This window comes from Orcinus orca, chromosome 1 (genome assembly GCF_937001465.1).
Source record: "Orcinus orca chromosome 1, mOrcOrc1.1, whole genome shotgun sequence".
Taxonomy (NCBI): domain Eukaryota; kingdom Metazoa; phylum Chordata; class Mammalia; order Artiodactyla; family Delphinidae; genus Orcinus; species Orcinus orca.
In genome coordinates, this window is record NC_064559.1 from 12,561,316 (window position 1) to 12,584,924 (window position 23,609).

General features: G+C 42.5%; 1 protein-coding gene across 3 annotated transcripts in view; it reads right to left on the minus strand.

Annotated features, from left to right (window-relative positions):
* MIA3 (MIA SH3 domain ER export factor 3) overlaps window positions 1-23,247 on the minus strand; it is a 55,877-nt gene extending 32,630 nt beyond the window's left edge. Inside the window, exons 1-7 of one of the 3 annotated variants that reach the window (XM_033430427.2) lie at window positions 23,097-23,230; window positions 21,020-21,108; window positions 20,119-20,252; window positions 16,215-16,301; window positions 11,151-13,953; window positions 9,407-9,568; window positions 6,993-7,138 (exon numbers count right to left, since the gene is read on the minus strand). In XM_033430427.2, coding sequence (XP_033286318.2) covers window positions 6,993-7,138; window positions 9,407-9,568; window positions 11,151-13,953; window positions 16,215-16,301; window positions 20,119-20,252; window positions 21,020-21,108; window positions 23,097-23,104 — 3,429 coding nt within the window. In that variant the 5' untranslated portion in view covers window positions 23,105-23,230. Of the gene's footprint in view, window positions 1-6,992; window positions 7,139-9,406; window positions 9,569-11,150; window positions 13,954-16,214; window positions 16,302-20,118; window positions 20,253-21,019; window positions 21,109-23,096 lie in introns of all 3 variants that reach the window. The other 2 variants (XM_004271008.4, XM_049705576.1) reach the window with 2 other exon arrangements.
* Window positions 23,248-23,609: the final 362 nt, after the last annotated feature.

Sequence of the window (23,609 nt, forward strand, 5' to 3'; positions counted from 1 at the left end):
TGGAGGAAGAAAATACAATGTCAGATAGATGTGGTTAGCTTAAATTCCACTAGCATCCTTAATTCTGATTGGGAGCATCCACGTGGCATCATGATGAATATTCACATAAGAAAATCCCCACATATTTCCTAGCTTTGTCCTCTAAAAAAGGCCTAGACCTGATGGCCAACTCAAAAGCAATAAGCAATCTTAGTACCCAGAATGTTGCCTCTAAATACCATTTCCCACTAAAAGGAACCAGGGCTCTTTAGAGAAATAGCTCCTTCGATATCTGGGCAGAAAATGTACAAAATGAGCTTGGAACATCTAGTTACACTAGAAAGCAAGGAAGGTATCAGTGACCACGAGGTGGTGTCAAAAGGGCCCAGGAGCCAAGCTGAAGAGGCTCCCACTGACCAACAATGGGAGAAACTGAGCACTGATAAGAATAATAACTACAGTGGATTGTAACGCACTAAATATTTTCAAATTCACGACATCATAATGATTCTTAAAAAAGAATTAGAAGAGACGCACACACAAAAGCCTCTGGGAATCTCTGGATAATGCTGGGAAGACAACTCATTATTTTGAAAACTATTTAAACAGAAAGAATCAAATATTTATACTGCCTTAACTATACACACCAAATCTCAGTGTAAAGCATAGTTGATTGTAAATTTCTCTTTGTAGAAGTATCCCAGCCTTTACATGAAGTAGGAATAATACAGTCAATTACCATTCTGCAGCCTATGATACAGATTTAGTCAATGTCACCAATGACTAGTAACATCAAAAGAAGAGGGACATTTAGACATTAGCTGCCTCCTGATAGAAGTATACATCTTCTATCAAGTATTCTTGCCAAACAAAATTGAAGCTGAAAAAAAAAAATTGAAACTGAATCTGACTACCAATCTGACCAACCAATTCCCGAGAAATATAAAGAACAAGGGAAAATGTTCCACTGTACTAGGGGAATGCAGTTAGCAAAATCCACACTATGATACCCCCTAGCAGCCAAACCTGTTTCTTCAATGAATACATTGCAACAAACAAAAAGGAGACATCTATAGACAGAGTAACTAATCGGATACTTGCCATCCCACTGAAAATAACTAGAAAACTGGACAAAATATGTGGGAAAAAAATAGTTTTTCAGAAACAGAACAATAGGCAGCACACAATTGTGACTCCTGAGAGAAGGGAAACAAATGAGGTGAGCCCTGTGATCACCCAGCTTTCTACCTAGAGGCACTTTCTAGACCTCAGTACAGGCAGGGAGAACCAAAGCAGAGTACACCAGTCTCACTAGGAGGCAGAGATCAGAGCTCAGGGAGACTGAGGTGCCTGAAATATGCAGGGAAAGTTACCAGAAAGATGAGAACCACAAAGAAAGAGTTCCAGAAATCTGCAAGGATGACTCCTTCAGTCTTGGGCTGAACTCAAAGCAGCACCTGTGTAAGCAGGATTCCTTGAGGATCAGCAAAGAACAATGACAGGCAAAAAGAACTATAAGGAGGCTGGAAGCTGAACAATTCCCAGTTAACACAGGGCTGGGAGACATTTGTATTTCAGCCAGTCAGCATGAATTAACGTTAATGAATGCTCAAGGCATTTAGTACATTACAGAAGAATAACGTCATCATAGTAGGGAGACACTAGCCCTGGAGTAAAGACTATACATATACTACACCTCTTAACACATCTTAAAAATAAGACTAGAAAGGATCAAGCTGATCATCAAGTAACTTAACAGCTTAGCAAAACAAACTTCAATCCTTTTGAAAGGAAGCCAGCAAAACCCAGGCACCCAACAACATTCACATTCACGGCGCCTAGCATCCAAAAAACAAACAGAAACAAACAAACCAAAAAAAAAAACTTCAGACATGGAAAAAAGCAGGAAAATGTACGCCATAACTAAGAGATAAGTAAAAACAGACCAAGAAATTGCAAGAGATGACAGAATATTAGCTTTAAAGGGCTTTAAAAGAATCATAAAATATATTTAAGAATTTTTTTAGATGACCATACTAAGGAGAGAAATGGAAGATATAAAATAGGACTGAGTGGAACTTTTAGAGCTAAAAAATAAAATATCAGGAATAAAAAATTCACCTGATGGGCTTAACAACAGATTAGATTCCTCAAAAGAAAAGATCAATGAACTTGAAGACAGCAACAGGAAGTACTTAAACTGAAGCAAAGACATAAAAGGGCTAAAAAACAACAACAAAAAAGAACAGAGCCTCAGTGACCTGTGGAACTACATAAAGTGAGCTAGCATATGTATAGTTAGAGTCCTAGAAGGAGAGGCAAGAGAAAGGGGACACAAAAATTTTTTGAAAAAATAATCTGAAAACTCACAGAACTGTACACAGAAAGGGTGAATTTTACGAGATGTAAATTATGCTTTAATTAATCTGACTTTTTAAAAAGGTGTGTTTATTCACAGATGACATGATCATCTACACAGAGAATCCTATGAAATCTACAACTCCCTCTAGAAATAATAGATAATTTAGTAAATAAGTACTAAGATAAGTAAATAATAAGTAAATGTAGTACGGTACAAGGTCAACATACAAAAGTCAACTGTATTTCTACACATCAGCAAAAAAAGTAATTGTAAACAAAATGTAAAAAAGATACCATTCACAACATCAAAAACCATGAAATACATGGCATACATAAACAAAATACACATGAAACTTGTACAGTGAAAACTACAAATCATTGTTTAGAGAAATTGAAGATCTAAATGAATGTAGAGATGAACTTAATTAGAATCCTTAATATTTGTTGATATCAGTTCTTCCCAAACTCATCTATAGATTCAATATAATAACAATCAAACTCTCAGCAAGCTTTTTTGTAGAAACTGATAAGTTGATTCTAAAATGTACATGGAAATGCGGTAGCCAAAACAATTTTGCAAAAGAACTACCTGACTGCAAGACCTATTATAAAGCTGTAGTAATTAAAAGCGTTTGGTATTGTCTCAGGACAGAAATAGAGATCAGTGGAACAGGATAAAGTCCAGCAAGAGACATGCATATATGGTCAACTGATTTCACCTCAAGGTGCCAAGTAATTCGAAGGGGAAAGAAATGGTATGGGAGCAAATGGATATCCATTTGGGGGGGGGGGGAATGAAACCTGACCTTTACCTCACATCATTCACAAAAATTAACTCAAAATGGAACAAAGACTTAATCAAGAAAGGTATAACTATAAAACTTCTAGAAGAAAACATGAGAAAATATTCATGTCATTGGAAATGCCTAAGATTCCTTAGGCAGGAAATAAAAAGCACTTTACATAAAAGTAAACATTAATAAAACAGTTAAAAAGTTAAAAATCTGCTCTTTAAAAGGCAACGTTAAGAGATTGAAAGGCCAAGCCAGAGTCTGGAAGAAATTATTTGCAATATGTACTGACAAAGGAGTTGTATCTAAACTATATGAATATAAAGAACTCTTAGAGCTTAATATTTAGAAAGAAAAAAACCCAGTTTAAAGGAGGGCAACAAAATAATGCCATTTGCAGCAATATGAATGGACCTAGAGATTGTCATACTGAGTGAAGTAAGTCATTCAGAGATACATGATATCACTTATATGTGGAATCTAAAAAAAGGGTACAAATGAACTTATCTAAAAAATGAACTTATCTAAAAATAGTTAAAGATGTAGAAAACAAACTTATGGCTACCAGGGGGTAAGAAGGGGGGAGGGATAAATTGGAAGATTGGGATTGACATATACATGCTACTATATACATAATAGATAACCAATAAGGACCTGCCGTATAGCACAGGGAACACTACACAATACTCTGTAATGGCCTATATGGGAAAAGAATCTAAAAAAGAGTGGATATATGTGTATGTATAACTGATTCACTTTGCTGTACACCTGAAACACACAACATTGTAAATCAACTGTACTCCAATAAAAATTAAATTGAAAAGAACGTAAATAAATAAAGAGGGGCAAAAGATTTGAAGAGCTATTTCACACATAAACCCACAAAAAAGTATGGCCACATGAAAAAGCGCTCAACATCATAAAGCATCAGGAAATACAATTAAAACCTCAAAGATACACCCACTAGAATGTCTACAATTTAAGACTGATAATACCAGGTGTTAGCAAATATGTGACCAACTGGAAGTTTTAGAAATTGTTAGTGGAAGCATAAAATGGTACAGTCATCCTTGAGAACAGTATGGCAGTTTCTAAGATAAAATAAACTTACCACGTGACTGAGCAAATTTCAATCCTAACTATAAATCCATTTATAATTGTAATTCTACAACAGGAAAAGCTAATCTACATGAGAAAAAGTTCTGTCAGTGGTTGCCTGGAGTTTGGGGGATATATTGGGAAGGTACGCAAGGGAACTTTTTCAAGCGAAGGAAATGTTCCGTATTTGCTTATGGTTGTTTTTACACGGGTGTATACATTTGTTAAAACTCACTGAGCCATATTCCTAAAATGGGTACACTTTGTTATATGTAATATATATCTGATTAAAGTTGATTTAAGGCATATATCAACCGCTTATAACTTTTGGACTTCAACAAGATCCCAAATTAAGTAAGAATAATTTTAAAAGGAGGGGAGGGGATTTTGAAATGTGTCAAATAATGGGTGATATTAAGGAATTACCATTAAGCTGAGTGATGGGCCCATGATTTCATTTTACTCTTCTCTCTCTTTACTATTACTATTTTGAAATTTTTCCATGCTAAAACACTAAAAAAAACCCCCAAAATTAAAGCAATAACTTCAAATATTTAAAAGATTACTATATAGAAAAGGAATTAGATTCTAAGAGAAAAAAAATCATATGGAGGAAAATTTGGAGTCAATATAAGAATGAACTAGCCAACAGAGCAATGTGTAGCCTTATAAGGTAGGTTGATCACACTAGGAATTTTTGATGCCCAGACCTCGTAACTCCTGGTCAGGGCTGTAGTAGAGGAAATTACTGCAGTTAGTGAGAAGTTGGACTAATTGTTCTCTCAGATCTCTCCAAGCCCTGAGATTCCATTAACTGTTGATCTATGCATCTGACTTCTGGTGCAGTTTTTCCAAACAAGTCAGCACCCCATTATTCCCCAGCTCTATCAAATAATTATCTATACTACTTATTTGATAATTCATGAAAGCGATTTCATGTTTTCCATTTTTCCAACTTTCATATAGATTTGATACACCCCTTTTTAAGCCTTTCAGAAATCAGAAAGATGCTTCATACCTCTTAGACTCTTTTATTCCTAGCACAATACTCTGTACATACTGGGCCATCAAAATACTTTCCTGACAATACCTTTCAAATCATTGTTAGTTTGTAACATGTGCCCTTTTCTCTTGCTATTCATGTCTGCGTCTTCTCCCACCATCCCTCAAGCAGAGACTGTATCCTCTACCACATCTGTGTCCCCCAGCCCAGGACTAGAACAGGGCTCTGTGCCTATCCACAAATAAAATGAATGAAGAATTCCTCCCACATTTGGAGGCTGTTAAATTTTAGAGGTGATGATGATTCATGCTGATAGCCAAATTTGAATTCTAAGACTGCCTTAATCACTGAAAATTTCATTATTCTAACTGCACAAGTCATGCACACCATCACCGGGGTGGCTGCCACTACCACAACCATGGAGAAAACTGAAAAATGGTTTGGTTTTCCTCCATCTTTCCCATCCTGGTGGCCTTTCTCCTGAATTCCCCAGGTATTCAATGTCTTTACACTGCACTCCGACCATCTAAATGAGAAGTAGGCAGGGGATGAGATCCTATAAAATGCCAGGCACTACACGAGACACTTGACATTATCAATTCATTTAATTCTTACAACAACTGGAGTAGGCATTATCTGCATTTTAAAGATGAGGAAGCTGAGGTTCAAACTTAGTAATTTGCCCAGGCTTCTAAATGATAAACATGGGATTTGAAACCGGACCATCCTCACTCAAAGCCCCTGTGTTTGAAATAACAAAAAATAACCCTTTTCCTACAAAAGCCTTGAAATAACAGAACCTAAAGGAAAAATATTTTTGTTGGAGACAACACTTTCTCTATAGCTCCAAGGGCAACTTTGTCTCCAAATTCGGAAAGCTTGCTCATTCCCATACTTACCAAGAAGAACGTCGAATTTCAACAAATACCACAAGGGGGCGCTAAGTCCTAAAAAGCTTAAGCTTCTGGACAGATTAAATGTCTCATTTGGATCAGGACTCAGACAGATAGATCTGAATAAATATTCTGCCATAAGTGACTCTAAGAACAAATATGACCATACTTCTTTCCTCCTTAAAGCCTTCAAAGGATCTCCATCCCTAACATCACTTATCATGACACACAACTTCCTTTATGTGTGACCATCTCCCTCCAAAAGACCATGACCCTCTAACTCTATACTTGGATAACACCGACTAACGCTTCCCTGGCTTCCCCAAGCAACCATTTCTTCATGTCCCAACTCTTCAAACATGCCTTCTTCCATGTGACTGCATCTCCCCCAGTCCTATTCAACAACAAACTACACATCCAACTCACACGGGTCCTTCAACCCTGCTCAAAACATGTCTCGGCTAACTTCTGACCTTCTCTGACCGTCCTCCCACCTCAGTGAATTAATTTATTCAACATATTATTCCACCATCAGGTAAATACTTCTCTCCCTTCCCATATCATATAGTGTTTCAAGTCAGTGTCCTTATCTCCCTGATAGACTGAAAGGTCCTCGAGGGAAGAACCGCGTTTTACAGGTGTGCATACGTCTAGTGCTGGCAGGCAGCACATCCTTCTCAAGTGCTGAACTGAGATAAGAACCCACCAATCAACATCACACACCTGCGGCTTGTTTCAGAGGCTACCTTCAAAGGCTCAGGAGTAATTTTCATACAGATATTTTAAGTTCTTCATCTCATGCTTAAAATCAACTTGAAAACTGTAATGATCAACATTGTATTTGAAGAAATTGTATGTCAGACTTACCGTCTTAGTTAAATAAAACACGAATGAATATATGAAAAGAATTGCATTTTCCAAAAGTGTGACACTTGATGGTTCTTCAGCATTTGTTTCTAGTTGCTTTTTTGCATCAACAGCATCGATAGGAGGGACTTCTGTTGTAATTATCCCTAAAATTGAGGGAGAAAGCTAATACTTTATTTATGCTTCAGAATAAGATTTGTTTCTCTTCATGTAAAATATTTATTTAGTGCCCACTAAATATCAGTCACTCTGCCTGGATATGTGCTTCTCCTGAAGACAATTATATAAAAACATTTCAGAACCCCCATTAGAGCCATCACATCCTCAATTATAAAGTGAACATCATCTCCAACCCACTCTACCCACCAGCAGTCCCTCCATCACTTCCCTGGCAATGCAACTGCTATCTGAACAATATAGACTCATGGGGACTGAGAAAACCAGAATTTTACGCTTTTCCCATATACACACTGTCACATTTAACAAACATTTATTTAGTGCTGGTGAAGCACTGTATTAGAAACTTCAGGCAAACAATGAGTAAGAAAAGAGTGTTAGTAAATCTATACAAATGGATGATCTTTTTTAAATCTGAAAAACTGTAATTCTGAGTTGGTTAAAAACTGATGGATTTCTGTTTCCTTTTATGTGAGAGAATATGTAAATAAACAAAACTGAAAATTAAAAACAACAAAAAAGAGTGTTAGTTTGCAGACTTGCACCCATAGTCAGCACCAGCATCTGGCACCTGGCAGGCACTCAGTAACTGCTTACTGAGTGGATGAATGACAGCTACACAAAAGGGAATATGGTAAACACCAAGAGAGATGAAAGGGAACTGCTTACAAGGTGGGGGCCTAGCTTGTAGCTCTGTGAAAAAGCTCGAATTCCAGCTCTTCCTGAAAGGATCTCCACATGACGGGGTGGTAAGGAGGAGATTTCAGGATGAGTTATTTGGGTCTGGGGTGCTTCTTATAAACAGCTAGGAGTCCAAGAAGCAATTAGTGAGAAGTTAGACTAGTTGCCACTCAGATCTCTTCCAGCCCTGAGATTCCGTTGCTATTGACCTATGAATCTGACCACTGGTGAGGTTTTCCCAATCAGGTCAGCACCTCAACACCTGAGATGCATGAAGGACCATTTGGGAAGATCAGCCTCTAAAGGTAGTTGATGCCATTTTGTGCTGGAACTTAAAGGACAAGGCAAAACCTCTGTTTTTAATTCTGCAAACAAAATCTTTCCTAACCCTGAATGTTTTTAAGCAAGAGAATAATAAGTCTTATTGATATATGACTCATTCTCAACAAGCAGAACCTTTTTGAGTTACAAGAGTTTAGAAGTAGAGTATTATACATGAATGCAATATCCTCTGGAACATACTATTGTGCCGTTTCTTCTCTATTGTGCCGTTTCTTCTCAAATTAGCTGAATTCCTCTTCCTGCTGTGACCTCTCCTATATTTTAAAGGGGGGTAAATCAGGGGGGCAGTCCAGTGCTGCCAGGCCTGTGGTATCACAGGGTAATGCTTTACCTATGGTTAGAGACCATGACCTCTAAAAACGTAAAATGGTAATGATTCATATTGCCATATTGGATAGACAAAATAACACAATCAGCTGTTCTGATTTATTGGTAAAATGAGTGACTACACAAAAATCAGAAAGCTGTTGATACTAATACTTGGGTTGCATTCTTTCAAACTCTATTTTTAAAACAACTTTCTCAATCCAAATGAAATGAGTTGCTCTCCCACTGGATGTTTACTGTGCTCAGTGATTTAAGTACTATTCACAGGGGTCCCTCTACACTGGGCCGTTATGTACTGCAAACATTCTGTACTGTTTCCTCTCATCTTATAGTATATCTAGACATAAATATCCCCTCACTGTTTTAAAAAAAAACTTCTATGTCCAGGTAGCAAATTAACAAAAGAACTAAGCTACAATGTACTCTATTGGAGGGGAGGGGCAGATGGAGGGAAGACAGAATTGTGAGTTTCAGAGCAGTGGTTCTCAAACTTTAACTTGTAACAGATCAGAATTCCCTGGACTGCTTGTTAAACAGATTGCCGGTCTCCACCCCCAGAGTTTCTGCAGCTGTTGGTCTGGCAGAAAACTACTGTTTTTGAGCATAAGACTTTTTAAGAATAGTATTTTAGATTTAAGTTACTTGCATAAGCTAATGCTAGCCAAGCACTGGTTGGTAGGTTAGTTATGGTCTCTGACCTGCTTCGTATGATTGACCTCCACCTGTCTTGACTCCTATTTTTTCTGTTAGTTCTGGGATTTCCTACTTTTTATGCATTCACACCTGTGTTATTCTCCCCTCTATTTCCTACCTTTAGCAACAAATCTCCTAGGAGGGCTTCTTTAGAATAGGCTTCTACTTTGTAGAGAAAAATTAGCAAGCTTTACCTGGGTCTCCAGCTGTCTCAGTATTTGGCTCCTGGGACACTTCTAATGTACCCATGTCACTGGTCACAGGTTGATCCATGTGGCTGGGCTCTTCAGGAATCTGCATTATAAGAACTTCTGTGTTTTCCCATGGAATATTCTCCTCCAGCGGTGGTTGTATGTCTATAGGGGAGAAGAACGCACTGGGCTGGCAAAGCTCGAAGACAGCCCCCCTCCAGCAGCCCCTCACCACACATCTCCAGGGCCCCTCACCCCTTGCCCTCAGTGTGCTAGCATCCCGTGGGGCACAACTGGGCAAGGAAATAAAAGAGTTTCAGTTGCTTTCCTTTCACTTCACAAATGCCTAAGCTACACAATGAAATTGACAAAGAAACCCTCATCCCGGGAATTCCCTGGTGGTCCAGTGGTTAGGACTACTGTGCCTTCACTGCCATGGCCCAGGTTCAATCCCTGGTCCGGGAACTAAGATTACACAAGCCACGTGGCAAAACACACAAACAAAACAAAACAAGAAAACCCCTCATCCCAAAGTATTTCATAAATAAATATATTTATGGTAGGGACTTCAATAAGCCTAACTTCTCTTAGCAAACCAACATATGCCCACATAGATAAATGTGCAAAAGGGAATTCCAGTCAAGAGCAGAAATAGGAGACGTCTATTCTACCCAGAAATAACAGGCCCCCTTCATACACAAGCATGCTTGTTTCACAGAGCTAGCCCAGAGAAGGGCATTACGTACAAAGGCAGCTCGCTGAAGTGCCTTTCAAATATTTTCAAAGTACCTCCAAGAGTCAGAAGGAGTGAACTCATTTCTGTCCCTAAGAGGCTCAGAGCACACAGCCCAATGCGACCCACAGCCAAGGTGAATTTCTTTGAAACCTCATAGTTTACCCTGAAAATTCATTTGAGTTTTGCATTCTAATCCACAATATAGCTGCTGTGATTAAAAGCAAAAATGTTCCCGTCTCCAAACTGGCATTCTGGGAAGATACATTTTTTTCTGTGGCTTTATGTCCCCCTGTTAGTCTGCCGTATACCCTCAGTTCAAATGCCTCCATTTGAAGAGCATGGGGACAGAGAAAAGAGTATGGAGCTAGGAATCAGCTTATCTAGGATGCTGGCTCAGGGTCAGTCCAATCGCTATTTCCTCAACAGCTGCTCCGCCAAGCGCTGTGTTACAAGGCTCTGCATCCTGGTTTGATCCTTGATCAAGCTGCATGCGAGAACCCGAGGGCCTGGTAGAATTTAACTACCTGAGTGACTGCCCTAAAGAGGCAGGAAAGAACGTGGCATCCATCAAAGATGAAAGCTGGGGGGAATGAAGAAACTCGGGCAAGGCATTGAGTTAAAAGTTATGCCAGTCCATCCCTGGACAGACAGCAGTTATTCTACATGTTCAAAAAAGCCCTTTCATGAAACTTGTATGCTGTTAACAGGTCTACTTTGTGCGTCATTTTCTTGTTCCTATCTTTCTCTTTTTATGATGTTTCTTTTTGAGAATGCTACCAGTCTCACTGTCTAAGGGAAAAGCAGGGCAAGAAATCCTTATCCACGCTCCAGCCTCCAAGAAAGAAGGTGGGAAGGGCCGTGTGGGCATCCCCGTGCTGCCCCTCACCTCTGGGCACGCTGGGACCTGTGGACGGAGCTTTACAAGCACGGCACGAGGTGCTTCAGCAGTCCCCTGGTCCCCACACCCGTTTCTCAAGCCCAACCCTACAAGGCCATAGGTGGGCACCTCACCTTCCGCTGGTCCACCCCAGCCTTCCTCTGCAGGCTGTGCCACTGCCAGGGGTGCAGTCTCCTCCGCCGTGGAGTGTCTGTACCTGACAAAATAGATCAGGTCTTGAACATCATCTAGCACCGCAGCCTCTTCAAACATGCTACTGTCCTTCATCCCCAGGTCTCTATTTTCCATCACACGAGCATCGAGCATCTTCTCTGCCTCGCTCAGAATGTGTGACTCCCAAGCACGGAAGACCTTATCTAGGACTTTCTCCACATTATAGGGCAGGCTCTCCCGCTGTGCCGACTTCAGCTTGGATGACATTTCCTGGAACATGGCTTCCAGCTTATGGACGTCAAAGTACTTCTGGAACCGCTGCAGAGACTGCTGATCTTTAAAGAAACTGCTGATTATGGGCAAGTCCTCCATGTGGATGCTGTGCTCAGGCTGTATGGGTGTGTGTGGAGCCCAGGGGAATGGGTCGTCATCACGGTCCTCAGAAGCGGACCCCTGGCTTCCTGCATCCACGAGGTTCTGTACATCCTTCTCATCCTCTTTCGAGAGTTCTATCCCAGGCTTCTCTGCGAGCCCTGAGGTCTGCAGGTGTTCCCCAAGGCTGTCTTCTTTAAGAGAACCAGGATCTTTATTCTGAGATGCTTCACTGAACTCTGGAGTCTGATTTTCTTTCTTGCCAGGAAAGTCACTCCCTTCAGGGGGTCTCTGTGCTTTCTGATCCACACTACCTGGGTCCCTGCCTAGACTGTCTACCCCTTTACCTGCAGTCTCATTTTTTCTTTCATTTTCCAATATATTACTAGTTTCTTCTTTGTTTTCTTCAGTTTCAGGATCGGTCTTAATGGCACCTAAAACAGCTTTTTCAGGGACTTGAAGGTCAACATCTAACCTCTTGTCCTGAATCTCAGGGCTTTTTTCTTTAGACCGTTTCGCACTCACGGCATTTTCATCCTCCAGTAGCTCTTCGGGGCTGTAATCGTCATCTTCTGCTTCTGGATTTTCAGTGTGGAAACCTGGTCCTTCTGTGCTATCAGTCTGGCCCGTTCTTCCCACCTCCTGTGCGGCCGGCAGTGGCTCGTGCCCTTCATCTGAGGTGCCCGCTGTGACCTCTGTGACCTCTTCCCCAGAGAGGCTTCTCCTCTCCCTCGCTTGCTTATGAACTGCGGCAGCCACATCTCCTTGCTGCCAGGAAAGATTTCTTCCCAGAAGGGGACCCTCTTCTTCCGGTTTTCTTGGCAAACCAGTTTCACCTGGGGGGGAGGACCTAGTCTGATTCTGAGGTTTGAGAAGCCATTCCTTTATAAGTTCCTCACCTGGATGCTCCCCCGAAAGCATGCGTGGTTTCGGTCTGTTTACCAAACCATCTACTTCCTGCACGCTCTCTTTGGAAGCATTATGCTGGTGACCGCCCAAGACTGGGGCCACACCCACGGACTCCTGTGTAATCTTTCCCTCGTCCCTTTGATTCCCTGCCGCTTTAGGTACCGATTCCCTCTCCGAGGCACCTTCCAAACTCCGCCCCCCAGGCTTCTCTTCATGGAGCATTTCTTTTGCGATATGAACAGCTGCTCCTTTTAGGTCATTCTCCTGGTTAGCAAAGGCTGGTTTTAATGTTTCCGTACCCTTTTCAGCAGCTGGCGAAGAGCTGAGGTGGCCGCTTTGAGGAGAACCACGCACAGCCATGCCTTCTCGCATCTCATCCTCTAATCCTACCTCACCCTGCACCAGGTCCCTCTTGGGTTCCTCAGTCTTCCTCCCTTTTCCTTTAATGTGAAGTTCTGTGTCCACTTCTGGGTCTTGGTCATTATTTGCTTTAGGGACTTCTACATTCAAAAGGCCGTCTGCTGCCTTTTCAGGGTCAGTATGATCTACTGCTGGCTGTGGTTTCCCCAGTTTGCTGTCCAGGACTAACGCATCATCCCCTTCCTCTCCTTCCTTTGATTCAGTACTCTGTACATCTGTACCCGTGTTTTCTTTACCTTCTGTGACATCAGAGAAGATGGTATCTTCCCAGGTTGTTAGTATATTTTTATCACCGTTTTTGACGCCAGGGGTCTGAGTTTCCTCAACTTTCTGCTCTTCATTTGAATTCTGCTCTTTCTCTGTTGAATGTTTCTCAACTCCAGAGTTGGCTGGAGCTTTCGTATCTTCTCCACCTATAAAGGTTAGTAATGGCAGCTCATCCAAGTTTTCTTTACTCTCCTCTTCTTCCTTCCCCACTGTGTAATACTCAGCATCCAATTCCTCAACAAAATCATCCTCTAACGAAGTAACAAGTCTGGTTGTCTCGTCATCTGACACAAGTGCGTCGGCAGTTGAGCCAAATTTGGTTTTCAAGTCCAGAGTCATTTCTGTTTTCAAAAGTTTGTAAGCATCAATCTTCTCCTGTTCATTCGAGACCTGAGAACTATTGCTGGTTTTGTTGTTTTCACTTTCTGGCACTTTTAACTTATCTTGCAGCATTTCTTCAAAAGGTTCAAATGAAGATCGCTCTCCCTGAGCATGACCCGTCTGACTATTTACATGGGGGTGGCTCTTCTGAGCCTCATGTCTTTCCCTGAGTTCCTTACTGTTTTCTGATAATATACTTTCACTTTCCTCTGAGGTGGGTTCTACTGGCTCAGGTTCAGGGTCACTTCCCTTAGACGCTTCAGGAGGTTCTTCCACATGCTGAGAAGTTTCTTGTTTAACTTCCGCAGAATCTCCAGTGGCAGAATCGTACAATTCCAAAAATCCTAGAAGTTCTTCTACGTTATAATTATCAAAATCATCTCTTCCCCCATCAAAACAAACAAAATCTGTCTCCTGAAAGGGAAAGGAAAACATTAGTGTGTCACTAACCGAGTGTCACAAGAGCAAAGACTTACCCAGGCTAATGGCAGCGATGATCTCAAATTCACGTTTGGCTCTAGAGGGGCTTTTGTGCCAACCTTGGGGAGTCAGGAGATAGGAGGATGGAACCCACTTTTCCCTGGCTTCCTGCTTCCATGAGGAAGGACTCCTACCTGAGCAATGCTCCTCCTGGCTTCCCCTCATTCTCTTTTCCCCAGGGGAGGAATGATTCATGTGGCTGGTGGGTTTGTTCTGCACCATCCCTGCCTTCTGCTTGAGACTGGATGGAAGGAACACACGCCCTCTCTCTTCCATGCTGTCAGTTTTACAGGGACAGCCCCCCTTGGGGAGACCCCCACTTGGCCAGCTCTGCCTGTGGCTGGGTAAGTCTGTCTTATCCTAGACTGCAATGTTCAAAAGCCCATTCATTTCCGCACACTTGAGCCATGTTCTCCAAAAAGCTTTACCCGTAAGTAATGGTGACATTCTGGTCCCCATCTACCTGACTCCTGGGTTTCTCGATTTGTTCTAAGCACAAGTAGGGAAAAGTAGGGTATCATTTATTGGGTCCCCCGACTTCCAATACCTATGCCTGATGTTCTGGGAATTCACCTCACACTACTTTGCCCAGGAGAAGCTGGAAGACCACCCAGCGTCTCCATCATCCTCCCCTCTAGGCTATGCTTCTCTGCTTACCCAGCTGGAAACTGGGAGAATCACCTAGCTGACAGGCTCTACATCTACAACAGATTTCTGGGTCATTTTTTCCTTGGATTGGGAAAGATAACTCAGCTTAAGAAGCATCTTACTGAAATACAGGTGCAGGGGAAGTAAAAATGTTAAGGAACAGAGAATGGTGTCAAGGGGCTCCCCACTTAACTATCACCACAAATACACCTTGAAAACAAGATTCAGTGAGGGATATATTCTACTCTAAATCAGGGTTCTGATTAGCTGTCGATAAGATCTGCTTTTAGACTACCTGTAAGTCTATATTCTTCCTTTCCTCTTGCTAGTAAACAAATTGACATAAAATGGGTCGCAAACAGAAGGAAAAGTTAAAAAGCCAACAAAGATAATCTCCTTCTCCTAACTAAACTCTCACAATACTCTGGAGAGACGTGACAAGTGTGGTAAGGATGAATGATTCCTCTTCCCATCGCATGCATTTCTAAGCCATTTCGTAATGTTGAAGGAAGCATGTAGTGAGGGGTACAATGAGAAGGCAGAAGCCCCAACAAGTGAGGTCTCTGTGACCAGTGAGCTGCTGTCTCATGCGTATTTCCCTCCCAGCAGCATCTTCATTAGGAGTGAAGCCTAACAGGCAATAGGGCTGATTTCACGTCCCTCGAAAAGACAAGGAAATTTCAAGAACAGCAGTGGCTCTATGACTTCATCCATTCTGCCGAGCTCAGCTGAGAAGTGCCCCAGGCCAGCAGCTCACATGCTCTTGCAGCAACACCAAAGAGTCATTCAAAGGTTTCTGTTTGAAGGTGGGCATCAATTCTTATACATTTTAAAACTCCAGAAAATAATCAGCTGGAATGAGGATCCCAGAGCACAAAATCCTTGTCATCACAAAGCTATTTTAAGTTGGTGCACCCTGGATGAATGCTTTACAGACTGTGCAGTCAGGACCTTGCAGATTTGAGGCTGGACCGCATCTGAAATGCTCAGGTTCCCTTTTCCAAAATCTATCACATAACTCTAATCCCTTAAATCATTACAGTCAGTAAGAAAACCTAGTATAATTTGGGGTTTGATTAATTTAACCTGATCTCTATATACTTAAAATGTCTAAAAGCTATTCAATGAGTAGTTTTCAAAGTGAGACACCTCATCTTACTTGTAAAAAAAGTATTTACCTCCTAAATTTAATAACTAAATACAAAGATATTGAATTCTTCGTCCTTTTTTCCTCACATAAAATAGCAAAGAAAAATCCTGAGTAAGTATACATAGCTTTGTATAAGAACACCTGCTTCAACATATAACTATCAGATTATGATATAAAGTCTCCCGTAAATTCTTTTCAAACTTTTCTTCCTTCCTTCCTTCCTTCCTTTCTTTCTTTAAAGGTGTCTAATAAATTAAAATCTGATACACAGATGTTAACTTTTTTTTTGATCAAAACACATTCAAAGACTTGCAAAAATAATTAATTGAATGTAACTGATGAAGTTATAAACCAATTTATAATTGAGAACAATAACAACAAAAAGTCCACAACTTACATCTGTTGGAACTTGTAGCTCTTCTTGAGTATATTCATGGACTACGCGGATTAAATCCTTTGGAAAATATCCAAAAGTACGCCCAACCTATATTAAATGGGCAAAAGAAATGAATATCAATCAAAATTCTGTAGAAGAAATATAAATGAGAGACTTCTTAGTAGTGAGAGGAAATATAAAGATAGGTAGATATAACCACAAGAGATGCATGTTGCTATTATGATTACAGAGATTATCATTCCAATAAAAATTAAGTACAGAATGTTGTAAAGGCAACTTTTCTAAAACCACTGAAGTTTTCTTTCAACATTCAGCTTAATTTTAAACACAGGGCACATAAAGTGAGATTTCTGAAGTAGCTAGAAGATCTGCATAAGAGAAAATTATTGTATATTATGTGACTAAAACTATGTAAATCAAGGCTCGTTAGAAACAATTCCAAATAACCTCTAACAAGAATTTATCTGCACATTTCACAGTAGCACTCATAAACCAGTACTTAGAAGTCTTTCTTAAACCAATAAACAAAAGCCATAAGGGGACTTCCCTGGTGGCACAGTGGTTAAGAATCTGCCTGCCAATGCAGGGGACATGGGTTCGATTCCTGGCCCAGGAAGATCCCACATGCCGCGGAGCAACTAAGCCTGCGTGCCCTAGAGCCCATGCGCGGCAACTACTGAGCCCGTGCGCGGCAACTACTGAGCCCATGCGTGGCAACTACTGAAAGCCGCCCATGCTCCGCAACAAGAGAAGCCACAGCAATGAGAAGCCCACACACCTCAATGAAGACCCAATGCAGCCAAAAAGAACCACACCGACAAAAAAAAAAGCCATGAAAATTAATAAGTAAAAAAAAAAAACATTTCTGAAATGCATGACCACTACAACAAAAGGCAAATATTTATTGATATCATGGGCTATACTAGGTTTTTCAACAAATGGATTTTCAAGTATTTGGGGAGAAAATAAAATTCATACTAACTACACAGCAAGCTTAGTTTCTTGCAAAGTAAACCTCTATAGAAGAGTATCCCATTTATCTATAGCACTAACCGCTAAGATATATTAAGTTTGTCCTCTTGAGAAACATACGCTGTCTTTTACTAGCTACAGTCTGAAAGGGAGAAGCAGATCTCTTTCCAATTATTAAAGGAGATTGACATGCAGATCAAATGCACAAAAAGAAAAAAAAAGGCTATCTTATCACTAACTCCTAAAATATCCTCATTACCAGGGCTCTTGTTATATCTGGCAACTATGTGAAAGCCAGTTTTAGTAGAATACTGCCTTGAAGATTACATAAGACAAGGCAATTTTAAATTGCTACATTGGCAGTTAAAGTCTGAAACTCTAAGAAACAAAAAGAAGCTGCAGGATGAAAACTAAGAAATAAAAACAAGAACCATTCTGAAAGCTCAGGAGAGATAGTTTTTAATTTCCTTAACTATAAGGTTCATGAAATGAGACAGGAGACTGAGGGAAAATACATTTACTTCCTTCTCAGGAAAAGTTTACTTTATTGAGAGAATATGGAAAAGGGAAGGAAATCAGAGCTATGTGAAGAGAGGAAATACATTTATCTTTGTATAATCTTTGTCAACTGAGAGCACAGGTCATAAAATAACTCCGTATTTTTACATTGAGTGGGTCCCGTTTCTTATGATCTGACAAAAAGATGCAGAATCATGGGCCCTCATGACTGAAAGTAAGCTTTATATCTAATTTTGCTTCCGTATATCATCTCTGCCAAGGAACTGCTGAGTTGATTTGGGAAAAGAAAGAAAAGGGGAGGGGAGGGGAGGGGAGGGGAGGGGAGGGGGGAAGTGAAGGGAAGGGAAGGGAAGGCAGGGGAAGGGAGGGGAAGGCAAGGGAAGGGAATTGTTTCAAGAGAACAAAATCTGCATAAGCTACTATTAGGACAAATGTAAGTAAGTGCCCCTGCCCTGAAAGGAAATATTCACAAGGAAAATGGGTAAGATACGGGCCCTGCCAGAGCTTTTGACTCCACAGGAGGTAAGACTGTACACACATTAACTACAACACAAGGCAGTAAAAGGAACGCCACATGAGCAGTGCAAACAAAGTGCCACCTAAACAATTATTAGACAGCAAAGATCCCTTCTGGCTGGGAGCTGAGGGCAGTGCTTCCCTAGGAAGGTAGGGTCAGAGTTGGGAACCAGAAAGATTGGCAGGCTTTCCAGACATGAATATGGTCGTGAGCAAAGGTGTGGAAGAGGGAAAATGCAAAGTCAAGTTCACTTATCCAAACGCTCCAGCTTCACCACTACATGAAAAATGCAGCCTAGGGACTTGGAAAAAATGTTCCAAGAGTAGAAATCTCACGCAGTAGACTTGAAAGAAACAGAACAGATTCTTCTTTGAATATGGTGATTCAACTGGGATCCCGCCTAAATACAAGAGCTGTACCTGACCAGCTGGTCTTACAAGACTCCTCCCTAGGAATCTGGACTGCCAGCAAAATAAATCGAATCTTCCCGATGGGGGATTCTCAAGCCCTCTTTCCTGTTGTTTGTTTGGTGTCTTATTGAGAGTAAAACTTTTCACATTTGGGACTGGGTGTTTCTCCGAGTTTGTACAATCCTAAGGGCATTGAGGACTCTTATTACTTTCAGTAAATAACCAGTCCACACATCACATAAAAAGGAAAGGACAAGAGCTCATAAGCCTCCCAATCAGGTCACTCGTAGTGAATCTCCTCATTAAAAGCATCAAAGCATGACAAAGTCATTGATTTCCATGTCTGCTGTCCTGGCACCCACAGAGCTGGCTGGGAATAGAGCTGCTTCAGTGAACCTGGGGGAGCAATTGTCCAAAAAAGCAGGAAAAGGATGCCCCAGCAGTTGCAAGCAAAACAAGCAAACAAACAAGAAAGCACACAGTGAAAATGATACTTTGCTTTTTTAATAGGAACAGCACACATGATTAGGTATGTGAATAATTTAGAAAAAAATTATTTTTTTTCTCCATACGTGAATACCTGAAACACTATCTTGCCCATACTTTACAGGATTAAGCCCACAGATACTTCCTTTTTGAAACAATGAAGTTAAGATTTTTCAGGTTTCACCATTGGTAACTACTAGTTTGTTTCCGGCATCTGTGAGTCTGCTTCTGTTTTGTTACATTCATTCATTTTACTTTTTACAGTCTACTTATAAGTGATAACATACAGTATTTGTCTTTCTCTGCCATATTTCACGAAGCACAACACCCTCCAGATCCATCCATGTTGTTGCAAATGGCAAGACTGCAGTCTTTTTATGGCTGAATAATACTCTATTGTATATATATCCACCACATCCTTATTTACTATGTATGGAGCATCTGTGGCTGGTAAGGCCTAGAACTTGATGCCAGAAGCAGCTCAGTTCTGTTTAAGTCCCTTTTCTGTGTCCCCAGCTGGGGACACAGAACCATCCTCTTTTTCCACAGTCTAGCAGAGAGGACAGGTTAACTCCATCAAAGACCCCAAGAAACAGTTTCTTAAATTTACAGCGCTGGCTTCCCTGGTGGCACAGTGGTTAAGAATCCGCCTGCCAATTCAGGGGACACAGGTTCGAGCCCTGGGCCGGGAAGATCTCACATGCCGCAGAGCAACTAAGCCCATGTGCCACAACTACTGAGCCTGCGCTCTAGAGCCCGCGAGCCACAACTACTGAAGCCTGTGCGGCTAGAGCCTGTGCTCTGCAACAAGCGAAGCCACCACAAGCCCGCGAACCGCAATGAAGAGCAGCCCCCGCTCGCCGCAATTAGAGAAAGCCCGCGCACAGCAACGAAGACCCAATGCAGCCAAAAATAAATAAATAAAATTAAAAAAAAAATCTGCAGTGCTAAACAAGCCAATGCAAAGGAAGAAAATTAAGTATGTCAAATTTTTACTTACACTTCCAGCCCAAACTTCAGGCGATCCCCCTGCCAGTTTATAGTAGACATATACAGGGTCACCTTTTTTAAAATTCACAAAACGACAATCCGGGCCTGTAAAATCTTCCAGAGCCTCGCCCCGGTACATTAACACTGTATATAAAGAGAGGAAAAAAACAAGCAGATATCAGGATTCAACTTCCACAGTCTATAGTGGCTGATCAGGAAATATAAGAATCCACTGTAAACAATAATAAAGTTTCTCCAGTACTCTCTGGAACCAATCACTTTCAACTCATATGCTCAAAGCATCTATAGAGCTTTATTCATTGTAAATCATGAATCCCCCTGCAAGTAGACAGGAGAGAGGGAAACTTTCCCAATGCGTCCACCGCCACACATGGCTGGTCTCAAGTGAAACCCTTGGTTCCCTCTCTAACCATCTAGTCCTCAGTCTTTGCTGTTTCGTAATCATGAAAAGCTTCATTTTACAGTTGGGTAAATTCGAGCGCAGATGCTACTAGTGTAAGCATGACTAAATGCAGAGGTAATAGGTAATTGGGGAGAGCACCCAAGAACCCCCAAGGGGTCAATTAACTTGAACTAACCACTAAAAGGCCCTATCTTTAAGTGGCTGTAACTGCTACCATGCAGCAGTAAACACTGTCCATTTCATTTGCAGTCAAGTTGCTCTCTCCCTCAGTATATGGATAATGGAAAAGGACATCACACCCTATTATGGATCCAATCACATTACAAGATATTATTTTTCTGAAAGTATATAATGTTGACTATACCCAACATTAAGGTTTATTTATTTCTATAAACAAAATCAAAAGTAGGCAAGTGGGTTTTGTTTCTATAAACAAAATCATATGTGGCAGGGACAAGCAAAACTATGAGAATTGTTTAGTAGTTACCTTCAGTCTTAAAATGCAGGACAAATCCCACTCGATCTAGAAATTGGTAGAAGCAATATTTTTCTTTTTGTTGGCCAAATACACAGTTTCTAATGTAAGATGAAATGGACAATAAATGCAATTAAGCAGCAGAGAAAAAGAAGAATGAAATGGAAATAACACTTTCTCTAACAGCCAATTAGCAATAAGTACATTAAAGCACATCTTTAAATACGTATTTGAGGGACAAACATATAGATTTAAAGGGGGTTATTCGGATTTTAAAGCTAAAATCTTATTATTTTAATACATGTCAGCATCCTAATTCAGATACAATTAGGTGAGAGGCCAAGTTGAAGGTGATGGACAATTTAAGACTGGGAATTCTATCAGAATTGGAAACAGCAATGTATCTCTTATTCCCCCTTAAAAGAGATCACTGCAGATTTGTAATAATAAATCAGATGACAACATATGCACACTGAGGAACAGCTATCTGAAAAGCACACAAGGACAGCTCACAGGCACACACCTTACTAAGTAAACACTTTATGCAACAGAACACAGACCCAGAGCCTGCTCTAGCTGCTGCCTGTTGTGTTTGGTTACATCTGTTTCGACACATGCCACTTCTCAAGTTATGTGACCACCATGGGCCCTTCCAACACCATGTCTCCATACTAAGGAAGCATCAGTGATGTGATTCTCTAGGTAACTGGTTTTGAGGAACCCAGGTAGGATACTGCTTGAAAGCAATGAATAGCAAACATCTGCTATATCCAACCCTGCTTGCTAATAACCCGGATTTACTCTGAGAAAACTGCAGGAACAATTCATGGAAGTTGCTCCATTTTCGTGGCGTTTATTTACATCAGTCCTAGGGTTACTTCTAGGAATGGCTTAACACAAATCAAAGACTGACTCCTTTCTTTCCTCTAACGGCTAGCAGTGCTACAGTTCTTCAAATTGTGAAATTTGGTTTCGAATAACACCCATTTTGAATATAAATAGCTAAACTGTAGGCTTCGGCCTCCTCAGAACGAACATTTTTCTATAGGTACTGGTTACAACAGATGAACAACCATTTCTGAAGTGGTTATCGGTAAGTTTACAAGGTTATTTGAGACCGGCTGGAGGCCACAAGGATGATACTTGTCCGGCAAATACACAGGAAGACAGCCCAAGAGCAGTAATGATTAAGGCTGAAATGAGCTGGATTTATAAAACTCTTGCAGTATTTACCGTTTTTACTTTAACAATCCTCTTCACCTGAGTTTGGGGCTCTCTGCCCTCCTCAACGCCCACGGTCCACCCTCCCACCTCCAATTCGCGGTTAGGGAACCATTCCGCTTCCTGCGCAAAGAGGAGGCTGCTGGTCCCAGGTGGCCTCTTTCGAGAACGAAAGATTTTGGCCTTTCCGGTGCCCTCCCTGTCTGGCTGTTTGCAGGAGCCTTCCAAGCACAGAAATGACAGAACTGAGGCAGAGCCGGGGAGGAGACCTTGGAACACACCGCAAGCCTGGACTCCGGGCTCGTCCCAAACCTAAACTCCAATCCCTGTTCAAAAGGCGGTCCGAGCCCCGAATCCCAGTGAAGCAGAGGGGCGAAGGGGCAGCGCCAGGAAGGCTTTCCCGAGCCCCACCAGCAACCTGCCGCTGGGAAGGCGCCCACCGAGCCCTTAGCGCATCTGCCCCCGGACTGCACCCAGCGAGGTCCCCGCCGAGGGAGCAGGATAGCGCTCGCGGGCAGCGCGGGGAGCCCAGGGAGAGCGGCGCGCCACCCCATCCTTCCTCGGAGCCGGGGCGGGCCGGGGGAGGGGACGCTGCGAGCGGTCCCCAGGGAAACCGGGGGCCACCCCCGCCCCCCCACCCACCCCCGCCTCCGTCGGCGAAGGAAAAATGAACAGCTGGCAACAAGTGGGAGGTGCAGCCCCCCACGGCTGAGGCCGGCTGGCCCGGGCGCCGGCAGGGCCGGAGGAGACAGACGCAAGGACCCGGGGCTCGCCCACCTCGGCGCTCCGCCCGTCCGGCCTGCGGCCCCCCGGCCGGCTTGGTGCGCGGCCGAGACCCCGCCCCCGCGCCGCGCTCCTGGGCACTCACTGCTGCATTCGTCGTCCGCGCAGAGTTTGTGCTGCGAGAAGCGCCGGACGGTGTCCGGGTTCGGCTGGCCGGGTACCCGCCAGAGCGGCCTGAGCAGGAGCAGCCACAAGAGGAGCCCCGGCGCCGCAGCCATGTTGTGGTCACCTCGCGGAGCCGGTGACGCGGAGGAGGCGGCCCGGGCGGGGCGGGGGGCGGAGCGCGGGGGGCGGGGGGACGCGCGGCGGGGAGGGGCGGTGCCCGCCGGGGTGTGAGTCCCTGGCGGACACGTCAGCACGGCCTCCGGGAGGGGATGGAGGGGGTCCGGGAGGAGGAGGAGGACCAGCATTCGCACCTCCTTCCCAAGGCTTTCTCCTCCGGCTGCTGCCTTGGCAACCGGGACTCTATCTTCTCCCTCGTCCAATCGTCTGCCTTTGCCCCTGTCCATTAGCAGTCGACCCTCCGCAAGACTCCCTCCCTCGCCCACACCTCTCTGCGACTTTGGATCCCTCGACCCCGCGCCATCCCAACAGCAGG